Genomic DNA, 22,020 nt, shown 5'->3' on the forward strand with positions numbered 1-22,020 from the left:
CACCATGACCGATCACAGACCGGGGCAGCCGCCTGCACAGGTCCGCCATGACCAATCGCAGACCGGGGCAGGCGGCGTGGGTTGAAGCCTGCAGCCGCCTGCCCAGGTCCGCCATGACCGATCGCAGACCGGGGCAGGCGGGGGGAGTTGAAGCCCGCAGCCGGCTGCCCCGGTCCGCCCATCACCGATCGCAGACCGGGGCAGCCGCCTGCACAGGTCCGCCATGACCGATCGCAGACCGGGGCAGGCGGCGTGGGTTGAAGCCCGCAGCCGGCTGCCCCGGTACGCCATCACCGATCGCGGACCCGGGCAGGCGGCGTGGGTTGAAGCCCGCAGCTGGCTGCCCCGGTCCGCCATGACCGATCGCAGACCAGGGCAGGCGGCGTGGGTTGAAGCCCGCAGCTGGCTGCCCCGGTCCGCCATGACCGATCGCAGACCAGGGCAGGCGGCGTGGGTTGAAGCCCGCAGCTGGCTGCCCCGGTCCGCCATCACCAATCGTGGACCAGGGCAGGTGGTGTGGGTTAAGGCCTGCAGCCGCCTGCCCAGGTCCACGATCAGGGATCACGGACCAGGGCAGCTGCCTGCCCAGGTCCATCACCGATCATGGACCAGGGCAGGCAGCGTGGGTTAATGCTCGCAGCCGGCTGGCCAGGTCCGCCATCACCGATCTCCGACCAGGGCAGGCGGTGTGGGTTAAGGCCTGCAGCCACCTGCCCAGGTCCACGATCAGGGATCACGGACCAGGGCAGCTGCCTGCCCAGGTCCATCACCGATCTCGGACCAGGGCAGGCGGTGTGGGTTAGCGCCCGCAGCCGCCTGACCAGGTCCGGGATAAGGGCTTCAAGTCAGCCATCGCCAGTGGCAGCTGACTCAAAGCCCCTATCAGGGATCATGGACCAGGGCAGGCAGCGTGGGTTAATGCCTGCAGCAGGTTGCCCAGGTCCCCGATCACGGATCCAGGTGGCGTAGGTTAGCACCCACAGCCATCTGACCAGGTCCCCGATAGGGACTTGGAGTCTAGCATAACGAAAAGAATGTTCAGCAAAAGCAGGAGACAAGGTTTCATAAGTTCTCCCCCAGGTCACCACTGTTCTCTTATACATTTTAATTATCCCAGACTTTGGATGATGGGATTTGAATTATGCCTGATAGAGATTACATGGCATGAATTGTAGGCTCATTCTTTCTTTTTGTGGTTGCCTGACTGAGAAAGGCCTTGGAATGAGAGAAGGCACTTTTATTCTCCTTTTTCATTCTTTAGAGGCTGAGGAATTACAGTTATATGAAGAACTTAGTGAGAGAATGAAAGTCTCACGCTGTATTTTTCTGTAAGTTTTATCATGTGGACTATCAAAAACTTGGTGGGATCCTTTTCAAGAGGTGTTACAAAAATTATGTTGGAATTAACATTCAAGAGTAAAAGGAGAGAAGTGAGTGGTGGGTAAAGGAAAGAACTTTGTCCTAGAAACCAAATAGAAGCCACATAAACCTTCAGATTCTTACTCATTGTGCTTTGGAGATATTAAAGGATAATTTTTTAAAAAGTTAAAATCATGACTTATAATCTGTATAGATAAAAGGCTAAGTGACCGACATTTGTCCATCCGTCCGACCAACTGGTACATATGACGCACTGGAAATATAAAAATAAACTTTGACTTGCACACGTGCCATACATATAAAGCTCTCGCTGGCGCTAATTTGAATGTTGCATTTGGTGGGAAAGTTCTTTTCAGAGGGGATTTTTGTGTTGCCATGCTATACGATTGGCCATAGTACAAATAAGTTTTAAAGTACTGTAGTGTTTGGGGATGTTTCAGACAGTTGTCTCTTAAAACAAATATGAGATCAGAGGATTCTGCTTATAGTGAATGGTTAGTAAAACTTGGAGATGGCAAACTTGATAGCAATTTTCATTTAGGAATGGATATTATTGAAATTCCCCATGAAATGATTTTTAATGGATCTATTATTTAAGCCATCTTTGGAAATAGTATATCTATAGATAATATTAAAAATATATCTAAACATGCAATTCTTTGTTCAAAAAATGAGCACGTTCAAAAATTAAATGAAGAAATTTTGGATATATTTGATGGAGATTTTCACGCCTATTTGAGTGGTGATTCCATTGACTCAACAGATGATGCTGAAAAGGAAAATTTTCCTATTGAATTTCTTAATAGTATTACTCCTTCTGGAATGCCGTGTCATAAATTAAAATTGAAAGTGGGTGCAATCATCATGCTATTGAGAAATCTTAACAGTAAATGGGGTCTTTGTAATGGTACCAGATTTATTATCAAAAGATTGCAACCTAACATTATCAAAGCTGAAATATTAACAGGATCTGCAGAGGGAGAGATTGTTCTGATTCCAAGAATTGATTTGTCCCCATCTGACACTGGCCACCCATTTAAATTAATTCGAAGATATTTTCCTGTTATGCCAGCATTTGTGATGACTATTAATAAATCACAAGGACAAACTCTAGACAGAGTAGGGATATTCCTACCTGAACCCATTTTTGGACATGGTCAGTTATATGTTGCTTTCTCTCTCGCTTTTTTTTAAAGCATTTTTTTTTTTTTATATACTTCACTGATTTTCTTTTTTTACAGAGAGGAAGAGAGAGGGACAGAGAGTTAGAAACATCGATGAGAGAGAAACATCGATCAGCCGCCTCCTGCACACCCCCCACTGGGGACGTACCCGCAACCAAGGCACATGCCCTTGACCGGAATCGAACCTGGGACCCTTGAGTCCACAGGCCGACGCTCTATCCACTGAGCCAAACCGGTTTCGGCTTAAAGCATTTTTAAAAAATATTTTATTGATTTTTTTTACAGAGAAGAAGGGAGAGGGATAGATAGTTAGGAACATCGATGAGAGAGAAATATCGATCAGCTGCCTCCTGCACACCTCCTACGGGGGATGTGCCCACAACCAAGGTACATGCCCTTGACCAAAATCGAATCTGGAATCTTTCAGTCCACAGGGCGACGCTCTATCCACTGAGCCAAACCAGTTACGGCTGTTGCTTTCTCTTGAGTTCAAAGAGCATGTTACGTTAAAGTTAAAGCTGTAAATACTTTATCTCAAGGGAAATTAGTCAAGCACTCTGAAAGTGTTTTTACTCTTAATGTGGTATACAGGAAGATATTAGAATAAGTTTAATCACTTTATCAATCATTATTTGCATCAATGTTGTTTTTATATTACGAGTTTGTTATTGTTATATCAGTTTGTTATTGTTTACTTATTAATAAATTTATGTATTATTTTCATATACATTGTACTCATTTCCTTTTATCTCTCACACTTTTATTATAGAGAAAGGGCAAATAGCAATATTAAAATATTTCATCTAATTAATTCCCTTTCAATGTGCACGAATTTCGTGCACCGGGCTACTAGTCTAATAAATAAAATACCTTTCAGGCGGTAAATGCAATTCAGCTTGTGGGAGTGACAGCAGTTAATTATTGTCCTTACATTATCTCCATTTATTCTTGAACCAATTCTTTTATTAATTGATCCAACTAAAATTAAGCAACTTTGACCATTAATATCCTAAGAACATGTTCGCGTATTTTCTTGGTCCTTACTCCATACACAATGGGGTTGAGAAAAGGGGGCACCAAAAGGTACATATTTGCAATAAAAATATGGGCATGTGCTGGCACATGTTTCCCAAAACGGTGAGTAAAAATGGAAAAACCTGCTGTGGAGTAGAAGACAAGAATAACAGAGACGTGGGATCCACATGTGCCCAAAGCCTTAAAGCTAGCGTCTCGCGATGGCAGGCGGAATACAGAGCGCAGAATAAAGGCATAGGACACAGCAATGAGAATTGCATCACACGAGCCGATGATTGTAGCCACACTGAGGCTATAATGTTTGGTGGCTCCTGTGTCCACACACGCCAGCTTCACCACAGCCATGAACTCACAGTAGGTGTGGGCAATGACTCGAGTCCTGCAGTAAGGCAGCTGTTTGAGCAGAATGGGATGTGGAGAAAAGAAGGCTACTCCCCGAATCACCACAATGATGCCCATTATAGTGATGTGAACGTGGGTGAGAATGGTGCTATGGCGCAGTGGATGACAAATGGCCACATAACGGTCAATGGCCATGGCCAAAAAGAAGCCTGATTCCATGGCAGTAAAACTGTGGATGAAGAACATTTGGGCCAAGCAGGCATCAAAGGCAATGTCATGGGCTCCAAGCCAGAAGAGACAGAGCATGCGGGGCAGCGTAGATGTGGAGAGGACCAGGTCAGTGACCGACAGCATGCACAGAAAGAGGAACATGGGCTCATGAAGGCTTCGCTCTGCCCTCACCACAGCCAGGATGGTCACATTCCCCACCACAGCCAGTATGTACATGGAGCAGAAGGGAATCCCAATCCAGACATGCAGGTGCTCTAGTCCTGGGATGCCCATCAGCAAGAAGGTGACAGGAGAGGGATGAGAAGTATTGAGAGGAAACATGATGATTTTTCTTTGACTTTTGTTAGTGCTTTTGAAGATAAAGTTGCTGTGTCAAGAGGATCACAACCAGATGCTAAGACATATGAAGATTTTGTTCAGAAGGTCCATTAATGATGTGTTGTTAAAAACAATTTAAATTCATTATCTGGAGTATTTAAAGTCATTAGAATCAGATGAATAAAAATATTAATAACATACCAAATTATTGTTTTTAGAAATATATAAAGATAATACTTATATCATTTCAGAACCCATTAGTCACTTTGTTCTTTCATTTCTAGTAAAATATTCTATCTGCAGTCATACTTGTCCTTAATTCAACAAATATTTATTGAGCAGTTATTATGCTTCACCTTTAAGCTCTCATACAGTAATTCTCTCATATGAGTGAATTTTCCATAAGTGGCAGTGATCAAATCAGAGGCCTTGTGAAAATTTTAGAACATTCTTTAAAAGACCCTTAAGTGGGAGTAGAAATAAATGGTCTCTGTCCCTCTCTGTCTGAACATGATATTAAAATCTTTGGCATAGCTTTTGAAATAGGAATAACTCAAAATACATCTTCAGCCTTTCATTTTCCCCTCTGCATCTGTGATTAATCTGACAAATAAAATATTCTGGTTTATTTTTTTTATTATTTTCTTTTACCATGTTCCCTTGAAGTAGGCATATATTAAGTTCTTTTTATATCACTATATATTGTTAAGGATAATATATTTCTTAACATTAACCCCACTCACTACCTTCACATCTTCAGTGTCTTAGACTAAGATAATTTCACTGTGCAGATAAATCCTACCTGTGCCTTTTCAGTTGTTGATCCAGAAACCCACATTCTAAACTATGCACAGAAGTCTACTCATTGGATTGGTAAATAGACCCAATGATGTCTGAAAAATTAGTTACTAACTAAAACAGATTTCCTTATACTTCTTCCCATAGTTCCAATGAACAGTCAAATCTCCCTGACAGAGATTCCTTGGAATAAAGTAGTTGAGCATGAAGCAGGAAGTGAAAGTGTTCAAAAAAGAAAAAGGACTCTTCAGTCACCACAAATGCTTCGGTTGTAATCTTGGTTAGTAATTTCCTGTTTTTCCCATCTACCTCAAGGCAGTACTTGGTATTTGTATAGTACTACCATTAATACTTAAGAAAAATCTACTTCCTCTGTCTCAAACCAATTGTTAAAAATATAATAGGCATCAATAAGAACCTGCATAGAGATACCTATGCTTTCCAGAATCATGCCAACACACTTACCGTCTCCAAATACCATTAACTGGAGAAATATTATCTAGGTTTTTATATTTACATTTCTGGGCTTTAGTAAGTGAAAAACACTGGGACAATGCAAAGATGGCTTTTTAAAACAAACTGTTTAGCTTTAAATAAATAATTACACTTTAACTTTAAGCAAGTAATTATAAGGCAAAAACTTACCTCAAATGTGAAGATAGAATGAATTATGTAGAAATAAAATTAAGAAATCAAATTTAATTTAGTCAAGGACAGCATTCTTGAATAGATAGCACTTAGATTGGAATATAAAGAATATATGACTTCAGCCCTTAGAATTTTAATATAGATGAATAGTTATGATATATCTATCTTTCTATCTATCATCAATCTATCCACATATGCACACACATAAACAAAGGAATATAAATAGAGTTCCATCAGGAAAGACAATCATGTTGTAATGAATTAAAATCTAATGTAATTGGGATGCTAAGATTATAAGGAGATAGATCCAAGTGAGATGAGAAGGGCCCCACATATTCATGTATAATCACATAAACAATAGAAAGTTTTATAATCCAATCTCTAGACAAAGGCTGTCACTCAGGTATTCAATAAGTATATGTCAGAGGTATAAATACAATACGGAGCACTACGAGAACATATTTATAAAGTGAACACACATACATACACTAGTTCCCCAAACACTTTTTTTTGTACAAACATGCATGATATAATATATGTGATACCTTTTTCCTAAAAATACCAACCTGTAGTTGAGTCCAAACATTATAAGGTATTCATATTTTTGTTCCATAATAGATTCATACAAAATGAAATATGGTCAAATTGAGAGATCATTTTTACTTCTATTATATCCTCAAATAAACTTTTGTTTCCTAGAATCCAATTTTGTATTCATTTCATCCATAGAGAATGAGAAATGTGCATTTCCTCTGTTTCAAAGCATTATATCTCTTCCCTTGAATCTAAGTCAGTTGTAAAATTAAAAAGATGCTTTTTGAGGGAGTCCCACATACTCTAAAAAATTATTTAGGTCACTCAAACTATCCCTTTCTCTGCATCCCTCTCCAGTTTCATAATAGCCTTAATTAACTCAGAGAGAAACTGATTCAGAGCAAAGAAGCAACCTAAAAGTGGAGCTTCTATATGTAGAAACATCAACATAGTAATCTCAGAGGATAAGCAGGAATAACACCTGACACAAACAGGTCCTTATGGAGTCATTGGAAGAAGGGGAAATGTTTCTATTATTGGTAATTAATAATCTTCCTAATTTCAGGGATAGTGCATTGTGTTTATAGCTATCCCTCAGTATTTTGAGTAATTATCAATCAGTTAAGAGTACCAATCCTAAAGGGAACTGAAAAGACACAGAAGACATTCTTTTTTCATCAACTGCATTCAAATATCAACTCGAGACATAAACCTTTCAGGTAAGAAGAGAGTTGAAAGATATATTTAAAGTGTTTGGGAGGGGAGATAAAAAATCCTGTATCTGTCAAAACTACCCTTCAAACATGAGGAAAAGATTAAGGTATTTTCAGAAAACAAAAGCTAAAGGTGTTTATTACCACTAGACCTACTCTATAAGAAATACTAAAGGGAGACCTTTATGTTGAAATTAAAGGAAGCTAGAGAGTAACTCAAACATATACAAAAATAGAAAATTCTTCAGTAAATATAAATACATATACAAATAGAAAAACCAGCATTATCATAAATTTGGTTCATAACTCCACATCTTATTCTTCTACAGAATTCAAAAGACAAAAGCACAAGCACAATTATAAACCTACTAGAGGCCCGGGACACGAATTTCGTGCACGGAGGGGGGTTATCCCTCAGCCCAGCCTGTACCCTCTCCAATCTGGGACCCCTCAAGGGATGTTTGACTGCCCGTTTAGGCCCGATCCCAGGGATCGGGCCTAAACGGGCAGTCGGACATCCCTCTCACAATCCAGGACTGCTGGCTCCCAACTGCTTGCCTGCCTGCCTTCCTGATTGCCCCTAACTGCTCTGCCTGCCAGCCTGATCACACCCTAACCACTCTGCTGCCAGCCTGTTTGCCCCCAACTTCCCTCCTCTGCCGGCCTGGTTACCCCTAACTGCCCTCTCCTGCAGGGTTGATCACCTCCAACTGCCCTCCCTTGCAGGCCGGGTGCCTCCCAACTGCCCTCTCCTGCTGGCCATCTTTTGTTGGCCATCTTGTGTCCACATGGGGGCAGGATCTTTGACCACATGGGGGCAGCTATATTGTGTGTTGCAGTGATGATCAATCTGCATAGTACTCTTTTATTAGATAGGATAGAGGCCTGGTACAGGGGTGGGGTCCAGCTGGTTTGCCCTGAAGGGTGTCCCTGATCAGGGTGGGGTTCCCTTGGGGCGTGGGGCGGCCTGAGCGAGGGGCCTGTGGTGGTTTGCAGGCGGGCTACGCCCCCTGGCAATGCAAGCGGAGGCCCTGTTATCTGGAATTTATTTTCCTTCTACAATTGAAACTTTGTAGCCTGGAGCAGAGCCAAGCCTAGGGCTCCCTCTGAGGCCCGCAGCCATTTGTGTTGGGGTTATAATTGAAACTTTGTTGCCTTAAGCAGGTGGGCCCGGCCAGGGTGTGTGGAAAGCTTTGCTTCCCCTGTTGCCGGCAGCAACCCTGGCCTGCTCTCTCAAGCTCCGTTCTGCCACCATTTGTTTGAATTTGTTTACCTTCTATAATTGAAACTTTGTAGCTTGAGTGGAGGCTTAGGCCTTTCAATGGCTGGCAGAAAGCTTGGCTTCCTCTGTTACCTAGGAAACCTTGCTCTCTGTGGCTGTAGCCATCTTGGTTTGGGTTAATTTGCATACTTGCTCTGATTGGATGGTGGGCATGGCTGATGGGCGTGGCTTGTCGGTGTATCGGAGGTATGGTCAATTTGCATATTTGTCTATTATTAGATACTAGAGGCTCGGTGCACAACTTTTGTGCACTGGAGGGGGGTCCCTCAGCCTGGCTTGCGCCCTCTCGCAGTCCAGGACCCTTGGGGAATGGGCCTAAGCTGGCAGGTGGACATTCTCCAGGAATCCTTAGTGCTGCCTCGGAGGTGGGAGAGGCTCCTGCTACTGCTGCTGCACTTGCCAGCCATGAGCCCAGCTTCTAGCTGAGCGGTGTCTCTCCGCCCCTCCCCTCCCCTCCCCCCCGTGGGAGCACACTGACCACCAGGGGGCAGCTCCAACATTGAGCGTCTGCCCCCTGATGGTCAGTGCGTGTCATAGCGACCGGTCATTCTGCCGTTCAGTCTATTTGCATATTAGCCTTTTATTATATAGTATGATGTGAATGGGTACACAATACATAAAGATGTAATTTGTCACATTAATAACCAAGTGTGGGAGTAGAACTCCAAAGGAGTAGAACTTTTTGTATGTGATTGAAGCTAAGTTGCTATCAATTTTAAGTATATTGTTATAAGACTAGATTGTTATGTGTAATTCCTAAGAAAATATAGACTATGCACAAAAGGAAATGACAAAGACTCAGAAGGTATCATTACAAAAAATCAACTAAACACAAAGGAATGCAGTATGGGAGGAAATGAGGGGCAAAAAATGTTATAAGACATACAGAACACAAAAATGGCAATAGCAAGTCCTTGCTATTTAAATGTAAATGCTTTAAACTCTCTGGTCAAAACACATAGAATGTCAGAATGAATTAAAACACTAGGATGTAGACTTCAGTTTACCGGTTCAGCAAGTGAGAAGTTGGAACTTGACACTTTGCCCTAACAGTAAAAATTAGAACTATTTGAAAATCAACAACTCTTCTCATATCTGTGAGACAGGGAAATCTGCTGCCCCCAAAATTAAAGAAATCAATAAGTGAAAACAGAAAAATCACAATTTAATAGAGCAGAAATCTCCATAAGAAACAGTGCCAAGGCAGGAAAGTGAACTGTTATTAACTAATTGCTGGAGGCTTAGTGTAGGCAAGCCTAAGAGATAAACTCTAGGGGGACCCAGTCATTGCTGAGTCCTACAATTTTGAGTTTTGTCTCCAGGAGCTCACTATGTCCTCTGAGTGATATCACAGAAAAATCTGCTCATGCTTTTGGCAGGGTGAGGGGGAAATGAACCATTTTTGAAAAACACCAAACCATTCTATTCTTCTTCACAAAGTCTACCCTCAGAAAAAAAACTAACTGTTCAACAATAACCTTACCTGCTAGATTTTTTAAAAGGAAGAGAGAGAGAAGACAGAGAGAGAAGGAGAGAGAAGAAGAAGAAGAAGAAGAAGAAGAAGAAGAAGAAGAAGAAGAAGAAGAAGAAGAAGAAGAAGAAAAAGAGAGAGAGAGAGAGAGAGAGAGAGAGAGAGAGAGAGAGAGAGAGAGAGAGAAACATCAATCAGTTGCTTTCCACTCACACAGACCAGGGATGAAACCCACAACCTGGGTATGTGCCCTGACCAGGAACCAAACCCACCACCTTTTGGTGTATGGGATGACACTCCAACCAACTGAGCCATACTGGCCAGGGAACCTACTAGGTAATGATCTACTATACTAAGTAAACTTGATAAAATACACTAAGTCTCACACCTGAACTTCTATATTCATGATTTTACTGTAGTCTTGACATAAAAAGAGCTGATTAATGTAAAATATATAAAATTGCAAATAGATCATACATGAACAGTCATCTAATTATGATAAATATGCTATTAGATGTAGTAGAGAATAACATCTTTTTCTATTCAACATATGATGCTGAGTAAATGAAATATTCATATGGAAAAAGTTAGCCTTGATTCCAACCTCACACCACTGAGGGGGAGCAGAGTTTTCCAACCCAAAATATACCTATGTGAGATATTTAAAAATAAGCTAGTTATTTTTAAAAAACAAAAGATTCAGGAAAAACCATTGACCTTCCCCTTAACTGCCTCAAAGTATTTAGAGACCTGTTCCAGCAAGGAAGCTGTCATCATAGATAACTACAGTTTAATATGAACTAGTGTGTGATAGATATAGTGAGGAGCCTAGAAGGCCCATTCGATCAAAGTCTTCTCTGTGTCCCATTGTTAAAGATGGTCCAACAAAAACATATGTCAACATTAGAATGTCAAAATCTGTTAGAGAGTTTTAATTAATATTTATTCATTTCAGAGAGAAAATATGCCTGGAAGCAAGATCTCAACAGACTGAGAAAAATGCTTTGGAGAGTAATAGCTTGCAGTTTCTTTTATGCATTTGAGGTTCAGGAGGGAACATAAGGAAGATTGTATGAGGGTGGGTGAAAGCAAAGTGGAGATTATATTAAAAACCCATCGAGAATATGAGTTTTGGGGTCAGCTTTAGTAGGAGGAGTCTGAAAAGTAGGCATTTCAAAAGCGTGTTAAACTAGATTCACAGAAATAATGAACAAGGCTTGCTTAAGGCAAATATGTTTTTATTGAACAAGTTATATATTCTATGGTGACTACCCATCATGACCTGCCAGGAATTTATGATCAGATTACCTGTGAGGTCCCTAGCCAGTTTGGGTCAGTGGATAGAGCATTGGCCTGCAGACCAAAGGACCCTGGTTTAATTCCAGTCAAGGGCATGTACTTAGGTTGCAGGCTCCTCCTCTGCCAGAGCCCTGGTCAGGACTTGTGCAGGAGGCAGACAATCGATGTGTTTTTCTCACATCGATATTTCTCTCTGTTTTCCCCTCTCTTTTCCACTCTCTAAAAAATCAATGGAGAAATATCCTTGGGTGAAGATTAAAAAAAATTACCTGTGAGGTTGCTTTCCATAGAACCCCTTTTTCATTCACTTATGTTTTACTATACATTTTCTTTTTCATCTCCATGTGAATTGCCTTTCTGCACTTTAAAGTTCCAAACCACTATTCACTTCCACCCCTCTCTTTCTCCTTAGCTCAAGATGGCATATAAGCCTCAATGTGTGATTTACCATATTCTTACAGAATCCTCATATGTACAAAAGAAATAAAATTTTGTTATTTTTCTCTTGTTAATATGTCTCATGTCAAGTTAATTATTAGTTCAGTCAGAACAACAAAGAGGGAAAAGAAGGAAAATTTTTCCATTTCCCACACCATTAAAAATAAGTCAGTTCTAGATTTATTTTCTATCTAAATGTGAAAGGAAAAATAATAAAACTGTAAATGAAATTATAGGGGGATATGTTCATGATCTTAATATAATAAAAAAATTCTTAAATAGAAAATAAAAATATAATTTTGGGAAATATTAACAAATTGGATTGTATCAAATCAAGAATTTCTGTTCTCTTAAAAACACATTTAAGAGAAGGACAAGACACAGAACAAAGATACACATATTAAATTGCATTAAACCTATAGATCAATTTGGAAATAATCTATCTATAATAATAAAAGCATAATATCCAAATCGACTAAATGGCCAAACAGCAGAACTACCGACTAGATGACCACGCTATGACACGTGCTGGTGCCAGGCCAACCAAGGCGAGTGCAATGTGATTGGTCAGGGGGGCCCCGCCATTGCCCCATGATCGCCCCGCAGAGGGAGGCCCAGGGCACCAGCCGGTGGGGCAATCAATTTGGGGAGGTTCCATGATCACCCCAAAGAGGGAAGCTCAGGCTACCTGGCTGGTGATGCTGAGGCAGGTTGGCAGGGCCTTCCTCTGTGAGGCAATCGATCATGGTGCTCCTGGACTATGAGAGGGTGCAGGCTGGGCTGAGGGACCTCCTCCCCCCTTGTTTTATCTAATAAAGAGGGAATATGCAAATTGACTGTCACACCATCACAAAGATGGTGGTGCCCATAGCCACAAGATGGGGTTGCCCAGTCCCCTCAGCCCCACCGGAGTCCCCCAGTCCTTTCAGCCCCGCCAGGGGCAGGTGGCAGGTGCACAGTGTGGCTGGAACGGCCCTCTGCTCCCCAGCTGCTCAGGGTCAGCCTGAGGCAAAGGAAAGTCTCGGATGTTGGCTGCCCAGCTGCCCAGGGCCACCTGAGGCTCAGGTAACCAGGTCTGGCCGAGACTTGGGCTGCCAGCAGTGGCAGCAGCAGAAGTGTGATGGGGGCCGTGTCACCTGATTGCCGTGTCACCTCCTGCCCCTGAGGCCTCCCTGACTGTGAGAGGGGGCAGGCTGGGCTGAGGGACACCCCCTCCAGTGCATGAATTTTCATGCACCGGGCCTCTAGTATATATATAAAAGGCTAAGTGTCCATCCATCTGACTGGTACCTATGATGTGCACTGACCACCAGGGGGAAGATGCTCAATGCAGGAGCTGCCATGACGTGCACTGGCCATTTAAAAACAAACAGCACCACAGACCTGGCGCCGACAAACCAACACTCAGCTTCCCTCAAGTGGGACACAGGCCCCGCTACCACCCTGGAGCAATACACCACCAAATGGCTGCTAATGCTGCCAAGACCTCATTGTGCAAAATGCGGCCCACAGCCCAGCCCAGCCCAGAAATGGTGGCTGTGGGCACCAGGTAATGACATCACATAGCAATGCCCAGCTTCCTCTCCCTAGCAACTAGCCTCCTTGGATTTTCTTCAGCCCAGGAACCTGACTTGCTTTATAGCCAGGTGCAAACATTTTACACTTTAACCAAATGTTTGTGAAATGTTTTCATGTGCCTCATTTCATTTGATCCTCACAGAAGTCTTGGAATAGGTAGATCGGACACTCTGTAGAATCCTATTTTCTTTTTATTAGCCAGAAAATGGAGATTTAGAAAGCTTAGAAACTTGACTTGACTGAAAAGAAGTAAGAAATGGTGGACCTTGAAAATGACTTCAGGTTTTCTCACTGTGCAGAATATAGTCAAACACTGGTGCAGTTAAAAGTTTTACCCTTTGTTCTCCCAGCGTAATCTACAATAATAATCTGCTTTGTGTTGATATTTACTGCTGTATTGCTGACAATTACCTGAAAGAGAAGTTGGGGTGCTTCACTGGGCTGGAAAAAGTTTAGCTAAATCAGAAAGCAGGTCTAATTAAGCAAGTTTATTCTATATCTATAAAAGGCTAAGTTAACTTGCGATACATATAGAACTCTCGTTTGTGCCAATCACACGTGTGTGTTTCTATCTGTCATTGCGGATTGTGAATTTGGTTGACTCTTCTATTATAGAGAATGGGTGAATAGCGATATTAAAATATTTTTTATAATTAATTTCCTTTCAATGTGCATGAATCCGTGCACCAGGACACTAGTTTATACTATAAACATATAGATTCTTAAATCTATGGACATGGTAAGTCTCTTCATTTATTAAAATCTTAAAATTTTGAACATGTAGATTTTATACATTTTTGTGGTTCATACTTAAGTATTTTTCTTTTTTGATCTATTAAAATATACTTTAAAATTATGATTTTTCTATTGCTCATTGATAAAGAAATATAATTGATTTTTTTACACTGATCTTTTATCATGGTATCTTGATGAACTCAATCATTAGTTCCTGGAGAATTTTGTAGAACATTTGGTATTTTCCATGTAGACAATTATGTCATAAGCTTTTTTGAGGTACAATTATAAAATATTTAAAGTTTACAATATGATGATTTGATATATATGTACATTGAGAAAGGATTTCCCTCATTGAGCTAATTAACACATCCATCATTTCACTTATTTACCTTGCTTTTATAGTGACAACATTTAAGTTTGATTCCCTTAGCAATTTCAATTATACAGTACAGTTTTAGTGGGAGTAATTATGGTAAAAGTTCTAGTAGCTACAAGTTTCTCCCTATATATTAATATAGAATAAATGTATATAAAATAGTAACATTATATTTATAAAGATAAATATCTTTTCTATTCCCTAAGCTCCAATTCTGGCCATAGGCCAGAAAGTAGACTAAATTACTGCCTTCTTTCCTACAAATTTTTTTCAGATTATCTTTCCCCATACTTCAAACAATTTCAAATTCACCTTGCTCTAAAAGTGATCCATAATTTGAGATTTCCTGGTTCTTATTTCTTGGAATCAACTCAGAGGTAACTGTTTCCTGGCTACCTGCCTGCAGCAAGGGTTTCCTTTCTCCTATAAAAGAGAGCTGGGTTTCAGCAGTGTAATGACCTCTCTAGGGCAAGGTCTGAAAATTGCACTGGGATCAGATAAGATTCTAAGGCCAAGAAAAGCAACAGCTAATGACAGTCTATGAGAGACACTTGGTAGCTAATACCTTTCAGAATCTAAAGTCTGGCAGAGAAGGGCTCTTCCATCCACTGATTCTACATTCTAGCCAGCTATCTGTTTTTCTGGGTAAGTTTCTTCTCCATGAATTAGGACCTGTGTATTGCTCAGAGTTTCTAAATGCAGCAAGTTTTTAAAAATATATTTTTATTGATTTCAGAGAGGAAGGAGAGGGAAAGAGAGATAGAAACATCAATGATGAAAAAGAATCATTGATTGGCTGCCTCCTGCAGGCCCCACACTGGAGATCGAGCCCACAACCCGGGCATTTGCCCTGACCAGGAATCAAACCATGACCTCCTGGTTCATAGGTTGACACACTCAACCACTGACCCACTCTGGCCGGGCTAATTGCAGCAAATTTTGACAGAAGTGGAAAGTGCAGTGAATTAAATAATCTTGATTCTGCATCTCTCAGTCAAAAATTTTCCTTTGGCAGTCACCTTTTTCCTGCCTATTCAAGTTTATCATTAATAAGAAGATAGATTATACTCATGTCATTTAGAGACAGAAGAGATACAAAGATAATCTATTACAATCTTCTTAATTATATTTGAAGAAAACTCAGAACTGGCACATTCCAGTTAATTAGCGGCAGGGCAAGATGAAAATAAAGTTTCAGCTTCCTCTTCTGTTTGCCTACGAAATAGCTATAACATTGCTTAATTTATTAAAAATAAGAGGAGATGATCTTGTGGTTTGGAAAGTGTGTGTGTTTGCAGTTTGAGCAGAACTTTAAAAAAAATAAGTCAAAGCTAGAAGCATCCTATTACTTAAAGAGCTTTGGTGTCTGGTCTTGTTGCTACTGTAACTACAACTCAGATCTTGTCCCCTGAAATACAGTCTATTCTTTATCTGGGGCATTAAAACCTCATTTGTTTTTTTGTCCTTGTTTTTTCCCCTTTTCTTTTGTTTCTTACTTTACCCTGTCTCCATCTCCATTTAAGATTTCTTTTTATTCCTTTTTTTTTCCTCTGTCAAGGAGTCCAGCAAATAACACTTTCTGATCTGATTACCATAGAAAGACAAGTTGCATAAAATGCATGCTTTTGATGTCTTAAAAGCTATTTTTAAAAATCTAAACACTTTCAGAAAACTGGTTTCCCTATTCACATGTTTCCCATCTACCAAGTAAGACATTTACTGGGAATATGATTATTTCTCAGGTGAAGTGGCTAAATCAATTTAAATAAGTGAAATACTAGTATGTTGACTCTACCAAGGTCTGCACATCACTAGAGGTCATTTCATCTGCTACATGAATGTCCAATCATATAGATCAAATTGAGGACAGTTATTCTGTTCCAGAATTTTCATCATCTCATGGATTTTTTATCTTTTCTTCGGAAAGTTTCCTCATTTCTGAATTTTGTTTTAGACGTCCTTAAGAAGGTAGTAATGTGTTTCTGTCTTCACAAAAGTTCTCTAAAAGTTCTGACAAACACTAGCTACCAAAAATTAAGTAAATACTTTCTTCCATACTTTGCGCTGAATTTTTCATGTATAAACTTATGTATTTATTTATTTATTATTTATTTATTTATTTATTATATAAATTTAACTTCTTTTTTTGAATATATTTTATTGATTTTTTTTACAGAGAGGAAGGGAGAGGGATATAGAGTTAGAAACATCCATGAGAGAGAAACATCAATCAGCTGCCTCCTGCACACCCCTTGCTGGGGATGTGCATGCAACCAAGGTACATGCCCTTGACAGGAATTGAACCTGGGACCCTTCAGTCCACAGGCTGATGCTCTACACACTGAGCCAAACTGTTTGGGGCCATGTATAAACTTATTTAGCCCTTCCAATAATTCAATGAATTAAGTGATATTATTATTCCCATGTATAGTTATGTAGGCTTAAGTAATGTGGACAAGATTCCATGTGAGGTAAATATGTAGATCCAGCATTAAATTATGTTATATTTCTAAATTCTATCCTATGATTTTAAAAACTGTTTTTTTGTTTGTTGGTTGGTTGGTTTGGCTTTTATGAGAGATCAGTCAGATGCAACCACAAGAAAAGACAGAAGAAAGGCTCAGGAAAATAAGGTCATTAAACCAACAGGTCCTAAAGACAGGAGGCACAGCAGGCCTTGCAGTATCAAATAAGAACCACCAAGATGATAGGGTGATGGGGATAGGGGTTGAGACACAAGGAGGAGATGGGGGTGGAGGAGTTAGGGTGCTAAAGTCAAGGCCTTTCCTAGGGTGTCCACAGCAAAGGCAAGGTAGAGAAGGGCAAACAGTTTAGGATTAGCTAGTTTGAATAATTTGGGTGGACTTTGAGTACAGGAATGGCCTCTACTTGCCTGGTAACTAAAATGATTAAAGCAGAGGACTATTGCCTCCTGGAGTGCATGGACAGAAAAAGGGGGTATGGATTGGTTTGTTTTCACAGCACAGCTATGCTCCTGGCTGGGACCTTTGCTATCTCTAAGAATATTCTAGACCAGATAAGGAGGGGCAGTCTCTCCCCAGGGAGAAAGGTATTTCAATATGTCAAAAATCACAATATACAAAAACTTACATACATATATATGTATATATATATATATATATACATATACATATACATATACTTTATAATATATAAAGTGATATATTATATATTTACTAGAGGCCTGGTGCATGAAATTCATGTATGGGTGTGAGTGTCCCTCAGCCCAGCCTGCACCCTCTCCAATCTGGAGCCCCTTGAGGGATGTCCGACTGCCTGTTTAGGCGGGCCTAAGCAGGCAGTTGGACATCCCTCTCACATTGTTCATATCACAATAACAAGTTATATCCATATTTATTACCATCACTTCTAGAGAAATCACCCTTCTAAGGCTCATTTTATATGATCAGCAAAGGGAATTTCTTTCCACAAAATTTCTAATTGTTTTAGTATATATCTCTTTATTGCCTTAGATATAGTCTACTGATGAATATAGCTACTAAAGCTCATATAACAAAATCTCCTTCTCTTCATCAACTTTTAAAGTATTTTATTACATTGGGGACATTAAAGTTATAACCAAGTGTATATATTCCTATTGACTGTGAACCTGTCAATTTTGTTTCTATAATTTTACAGCAGTAATCCCTCTAGTTTACCTTTAAAGAAAAATACACAAGTCCCATTTATAGTGGTACTCCCTATTCAATGTATTTGACTATGACAAAATCATAAGGAAGTTAAAACTTTTGAATGATGTTAAGCTTGTAGAATGGTCAATGAAAAAGAAAAAAGGGAGTATATAGTTTCTTAAGCTTTAGTGAATAGATTTCTAAGGAAAAAGAGTTGAAATGTTATAAAAATATCAGAAGTTTGAAGTGAGTATGAAGTGAAACAATATAATAAGAGATTTCATTTCAATTTATTTTTATTGCCAACTCATAACATTAAAATGAAAGAAAGCACCTAGGTTAGGTTGGACTTCATTATAAATAGTAGTGTGGCCTCAGCCAACCCTACCCTTTTGTATCTGAAATACATTAATAGCATCAAAATATTTAAGTTACAGGGTTTAGCCAATAGGTCAGTTTATATATGTTATTATTCTATCCTAATTGATTGTGTCTTTAATTCAACTGACTTTTTTCCTATCTTCTCAACTTTTTATCTCCTATAAGATCTGTGAGTACTTACATCACCTTCTACCCCCTTCTGTTACACAACCACGTTTAAATCAAACAGACCATAATTGTCTTACTAAGTCAAATATGCTCCTCTACTACAGATAAAAGCAACTCCACAACACTTCCAAGAACAGGGATAATGAGCCTGCACATAGGCATATCAACCAATATTTGCTGAAAGAACAAACTTCTTCATTCCCTCATCTGAGAGTCCATTTGTTAAATTTGTGGGGATGTATTTTGCTTTCTATACTAGAGAAAATGGAAAGATTTGGAAAGGCTGACACTATCTGGGGATTCTGAGCTTTGAACAAAATGAACAAGGCTATGAAATTATGGATCTAGTCTACAATTTTAAGTGTCACAGAGAAATTTTGCCTAATCTGAAGTGTGTCTGAAGTTAAGAGGTGGATATAGACCAAAAAAAAAAAAAAAAAAAAAAAAAAGCTAGTCATCTGTGATAGCAACTGAGAACATTTCATTAACCAGCAAGATCAATGCTGTTAGAATCATAATTTCTACAATTCCTAGGTGATAAACACTGGATTTATCTTCCTCGCCTACAAACACCCACATTGACTTTGGAAAAAGATATCCAAGCATTCTATTCTGATACTGACTTAAATGGATTCCCAAAGGTTCAGTTATGTGACCACCTTTTCATCAAGTTTTTCATGCTCTAGGAGAAATGGTGAGGAAAATTCCCTTCTTTCTTCCTATCTATAATTTTTTTTTTCTGAATCAGTAATGGAGTCAGTGGGGAAAGAATTTACTAACATGATGGAATCGACCAACATGTCGTATCTGAACCCAAAGACAGTGATCCTGATTGGGATCCCTGGACTAGAACATGTGCAGTTTTGGATTGGATTTCCCTTTTTTGGTTTATGCCTAGTGTCTCTGCTAGGGAACATTTTCTTGTTAATCATCATCCCTATGGAACGCAGTCTTCACCAACCCATGTACATCTTCCTGGCAGTGCTGGCAGCCACTGACCTAGGTCTCTGTATAGCCATTGTTCCAAAGATGTTGGCCATCTTCTGGTTTGGCTCTTGTTCCATGTCATTTGATGCTTGCCTTACCCAGCTGTTCTTCATTCATGCCTTGCAGGGTATGGAGTCTGGCATCCTGTTGGCCATGGCCTTTGACCGCTATGTTGCCATCTGTAATCCTTTGAGGCACACATCCATCCTTACACCTTCCTTTCTAGTTCAGTCGGTACTGATGGTGGCAATCCGGGCAATGGTGCTTGTTGGGATTTTACCCATTCTACTTAAACGACTGCAACTTTTCCAGTCTGTGGTTATTGTCCATTCCTACTGTGAGCACATGGCTGTGGTCAAGCTGGTTGCAGAAGATGTCCATATTAACAAATCATATGGGCTCTTTGTAGCTTTTGCAATTCTGGGTTTTGACATGATCTTTGTCTTCATCTCCTACATTCTAATTTTTCAGGCAGTTTTTCATCTTCCCCAGAAAGAGGCACGACTTAAAGCATTCAACACTTGTACTGCCCATATTTTTGTCTTCCTGGAGTTTTATATCCTTGCCTTTTTTTCCTTCTTCAGCCATCGTTTTGGACATGTGTCACCCTATGTCCATATCCTATTGTCTACCATCTATCTTCTTGTGCCTCCTGCCCTTAACCCCATTGTCTATGGTGTGAAGACCAAAGAGATTCGCAGGCGGGTTGAACAGATTTGTACTCTGAAGCCTGACACCCAGAAGTGATCCAAAAATAATACGAAATAGGAAATATATGTATTTATTTGTTTAAGATGAAAACTCTTTGCACTATGTATATCTTGGTGAGGTTTTTACATTATAATGATCTCCCCTAAATAATCTATTTTCTCCAAACAAGAGCACTCAAAATTTGAGATAAACTTTGTTGAAAAATATATATGGATATCATGAATTCCTATCATCCTTCATCTTTCCCTTCCTTTGTTTTTTATCTTTTGTTGTAACCCTGATATGAGAATTAATGGCATAATATTGTTTTGTCTAAAAATCTACCTTTCTTTCTTCTTTATGAGGTATAACACTTTTGAGTCATCTACAAACTAAACAAATTTTTGCTTTGTTTCCTGAATTGAAAGTAAAATTATTAAACATCTTAGAATTCTTACTATTATAAAAACAGAATTTGAAGGCTCTAATGACTGGCTCTTGAATTGTAAGAAGAATGTGCTAACAGAATATATTATTGTGACCAGCAAATTTTATACATTTTAGGAATTGTTATAAAAAGGTAAATTTTAGCTCATTATTGCTAAGAACTCTATGGAAACACACTGCCCCCAAAATAAAAATATATTTGTATGAATAAAAAACTATCAATAGTGATTTTTAAATAATGAGTGAATAATCCTATATATAGATGGCATTCTTCACATGGCAGGTGGGGTTACAAAAATATCATAGCAACTGTAAGTACCACTGGTGGGGTTGAGTCAGAGCTGTCAGAAATAAGTGTCAGTAATAAATTTATTTGCATTAACTCTAAATAAAGACATTACCCACTAATAGCATATATAGTGGAAAGATGTCACATTCTAAAGAATGTTATTATTATCAGATTCCAACTGTGGCTATAATTATTTTCAATGGGTGAAAATGTGAACTTATGAATTAATGGTTGTTGGGATACTTAAATAGTAAAAATATTTAAGTACTTCTTTCCTCTATATGATTTAGCCATTCCATACTGTGCCCAATCCATCTTTTTTTTTTTCTGGAATAATATGTGGAGTGGATTGAGAGTCTTCTCATAGTGAAAGAGGGACCAGAAAATAAGCAAACCCTCTGAGTTATGGGAGGAAACTGGTGTCATGCAGAATAAGGCACATTGTCCTGGAAAGGAAGAGATGTGTCTTGGCTCCATGACTCCCTATACATCTCTGTATACATAAGCAAAGGTGTGATGACTACCTTGGAATCTCTAGAGAAAAACCTTAATCCACAAAACTGAGAGAAACCATATATATATATATATCTGTTTATCATGCAAGCTAATCTGGGGAGTACTGGAAAATAATCACAGGTGAACAATGATAGAGATGTTTGGGAACATAATACACAACCTAGAGAGAAGGTAGAAACTGAAAAATTATTTATGATGCAAGTGAAAGAAAGCTGAGTGTGGCAAATTGTACTTTCTAAGCATGGCTATAACTGTATCTTCCATATGTGATCTTGCCTCACCATCATGAAGAACAAACTCTTATTTATTCCTCTCAATAAGTTTGAGCCTCTGCAACTGCTAGGAATACAACAGAAGTCAATGTGTGTCAGTTCTTGGCAGAGACCTTAACTGATATTGTACCTTTCTTATTTTCATGCCAACTTGTAAGAACCCCCTGGGTTCTACTCTGATGGAACAAGAATCAGTGTGGAGCAGGGGGGGGGGGGACTAAGTGCCTGATGTCTGAGAGGAAAAGAAGCTTT

General features: G+C 39.6%; 3 protein-coding genes across 3 annotated transcripts in view; 2 read left to right on the forward strand and 1 right to left on the reverse strand.

Moving 5' to 3' along the window:
• LOC103304145 (matrix metalloproteinase-26) overlaps positions 1-10,988 on the forward strand; it is a 111,066-nt gene extending 100,078 nt beyond the window's left edge. Inside the window, exon 6 of the mRNA XM_054725661.1 lies at positions 10,892-10,988. Coding sequence (XP_054581636.1) covers positions 10,892-10,979 — 88 coding nt within the window. The 3' untranslated portion in view covers positions 10,980-10,988. The remainder of the gene's footprint in view (positions 1-10,891) is intronic.
• LOC103304138 (olfactory receptor 52D1-like) lies at positions 3,549-4,493 on the reverse strand. The gene has a single exon (XM_008161074.3). It carries the CDS (start codon positions 4,491-4,493, stop codon positions 3,549-3,551), a length of 945 nt encoding a protein of 314 aa, XP_008159296.3.
• An 8,362-nt stretch (positions 10,989-19,350) lies between the features above and the next one.
• Positions 19,351-20,301, forward strand: LOC103304137 (olfactory receptor 52A5-like). The gene has a single exon (XM_008161073.1). The coding sequence runs from the start codon at positions 19,351-19,353 to the stop codon at positions 20,299-20,301; it is 951 nt and encodes a 316-aa protein (XP_008159295.1).
• Positions 20,302-22,020: the final 1,719 nt, after the last annotated feature.

This window comes from Eptesicus fuscus, chromosome 13 (genome assembly GCF_027574615.1).
Source record: "Eptesicus fuscus isolate TK198812 chromosome 13, DD_ASM_mEF_20220401, whole genome shotgun sequence".
Lineage (NCBI taxonomy): Eukaryota > Metazoa > Chordata > Mammalia > Chiroptera > Vespertilionidae > Eptesicus > Eptesicus fuscus.

Bases quoted from the DNA above. Each gene is read 5' to 3' on its own strand.
- LOC103304138 (XM_008161074.3), bottom strand. From the start codon at position 4,493: ATGTTTCCTCTCAATACTTCTCATCCCTCTCCTGTCACCTTCTTGCTG.
- LOC103304137 (XM_008161073.1), top strand. From the start codon at position 19,351: ATGGAATCGACCAACATGTCGTATCTGAACCCAAAGACAGTGATCCTG.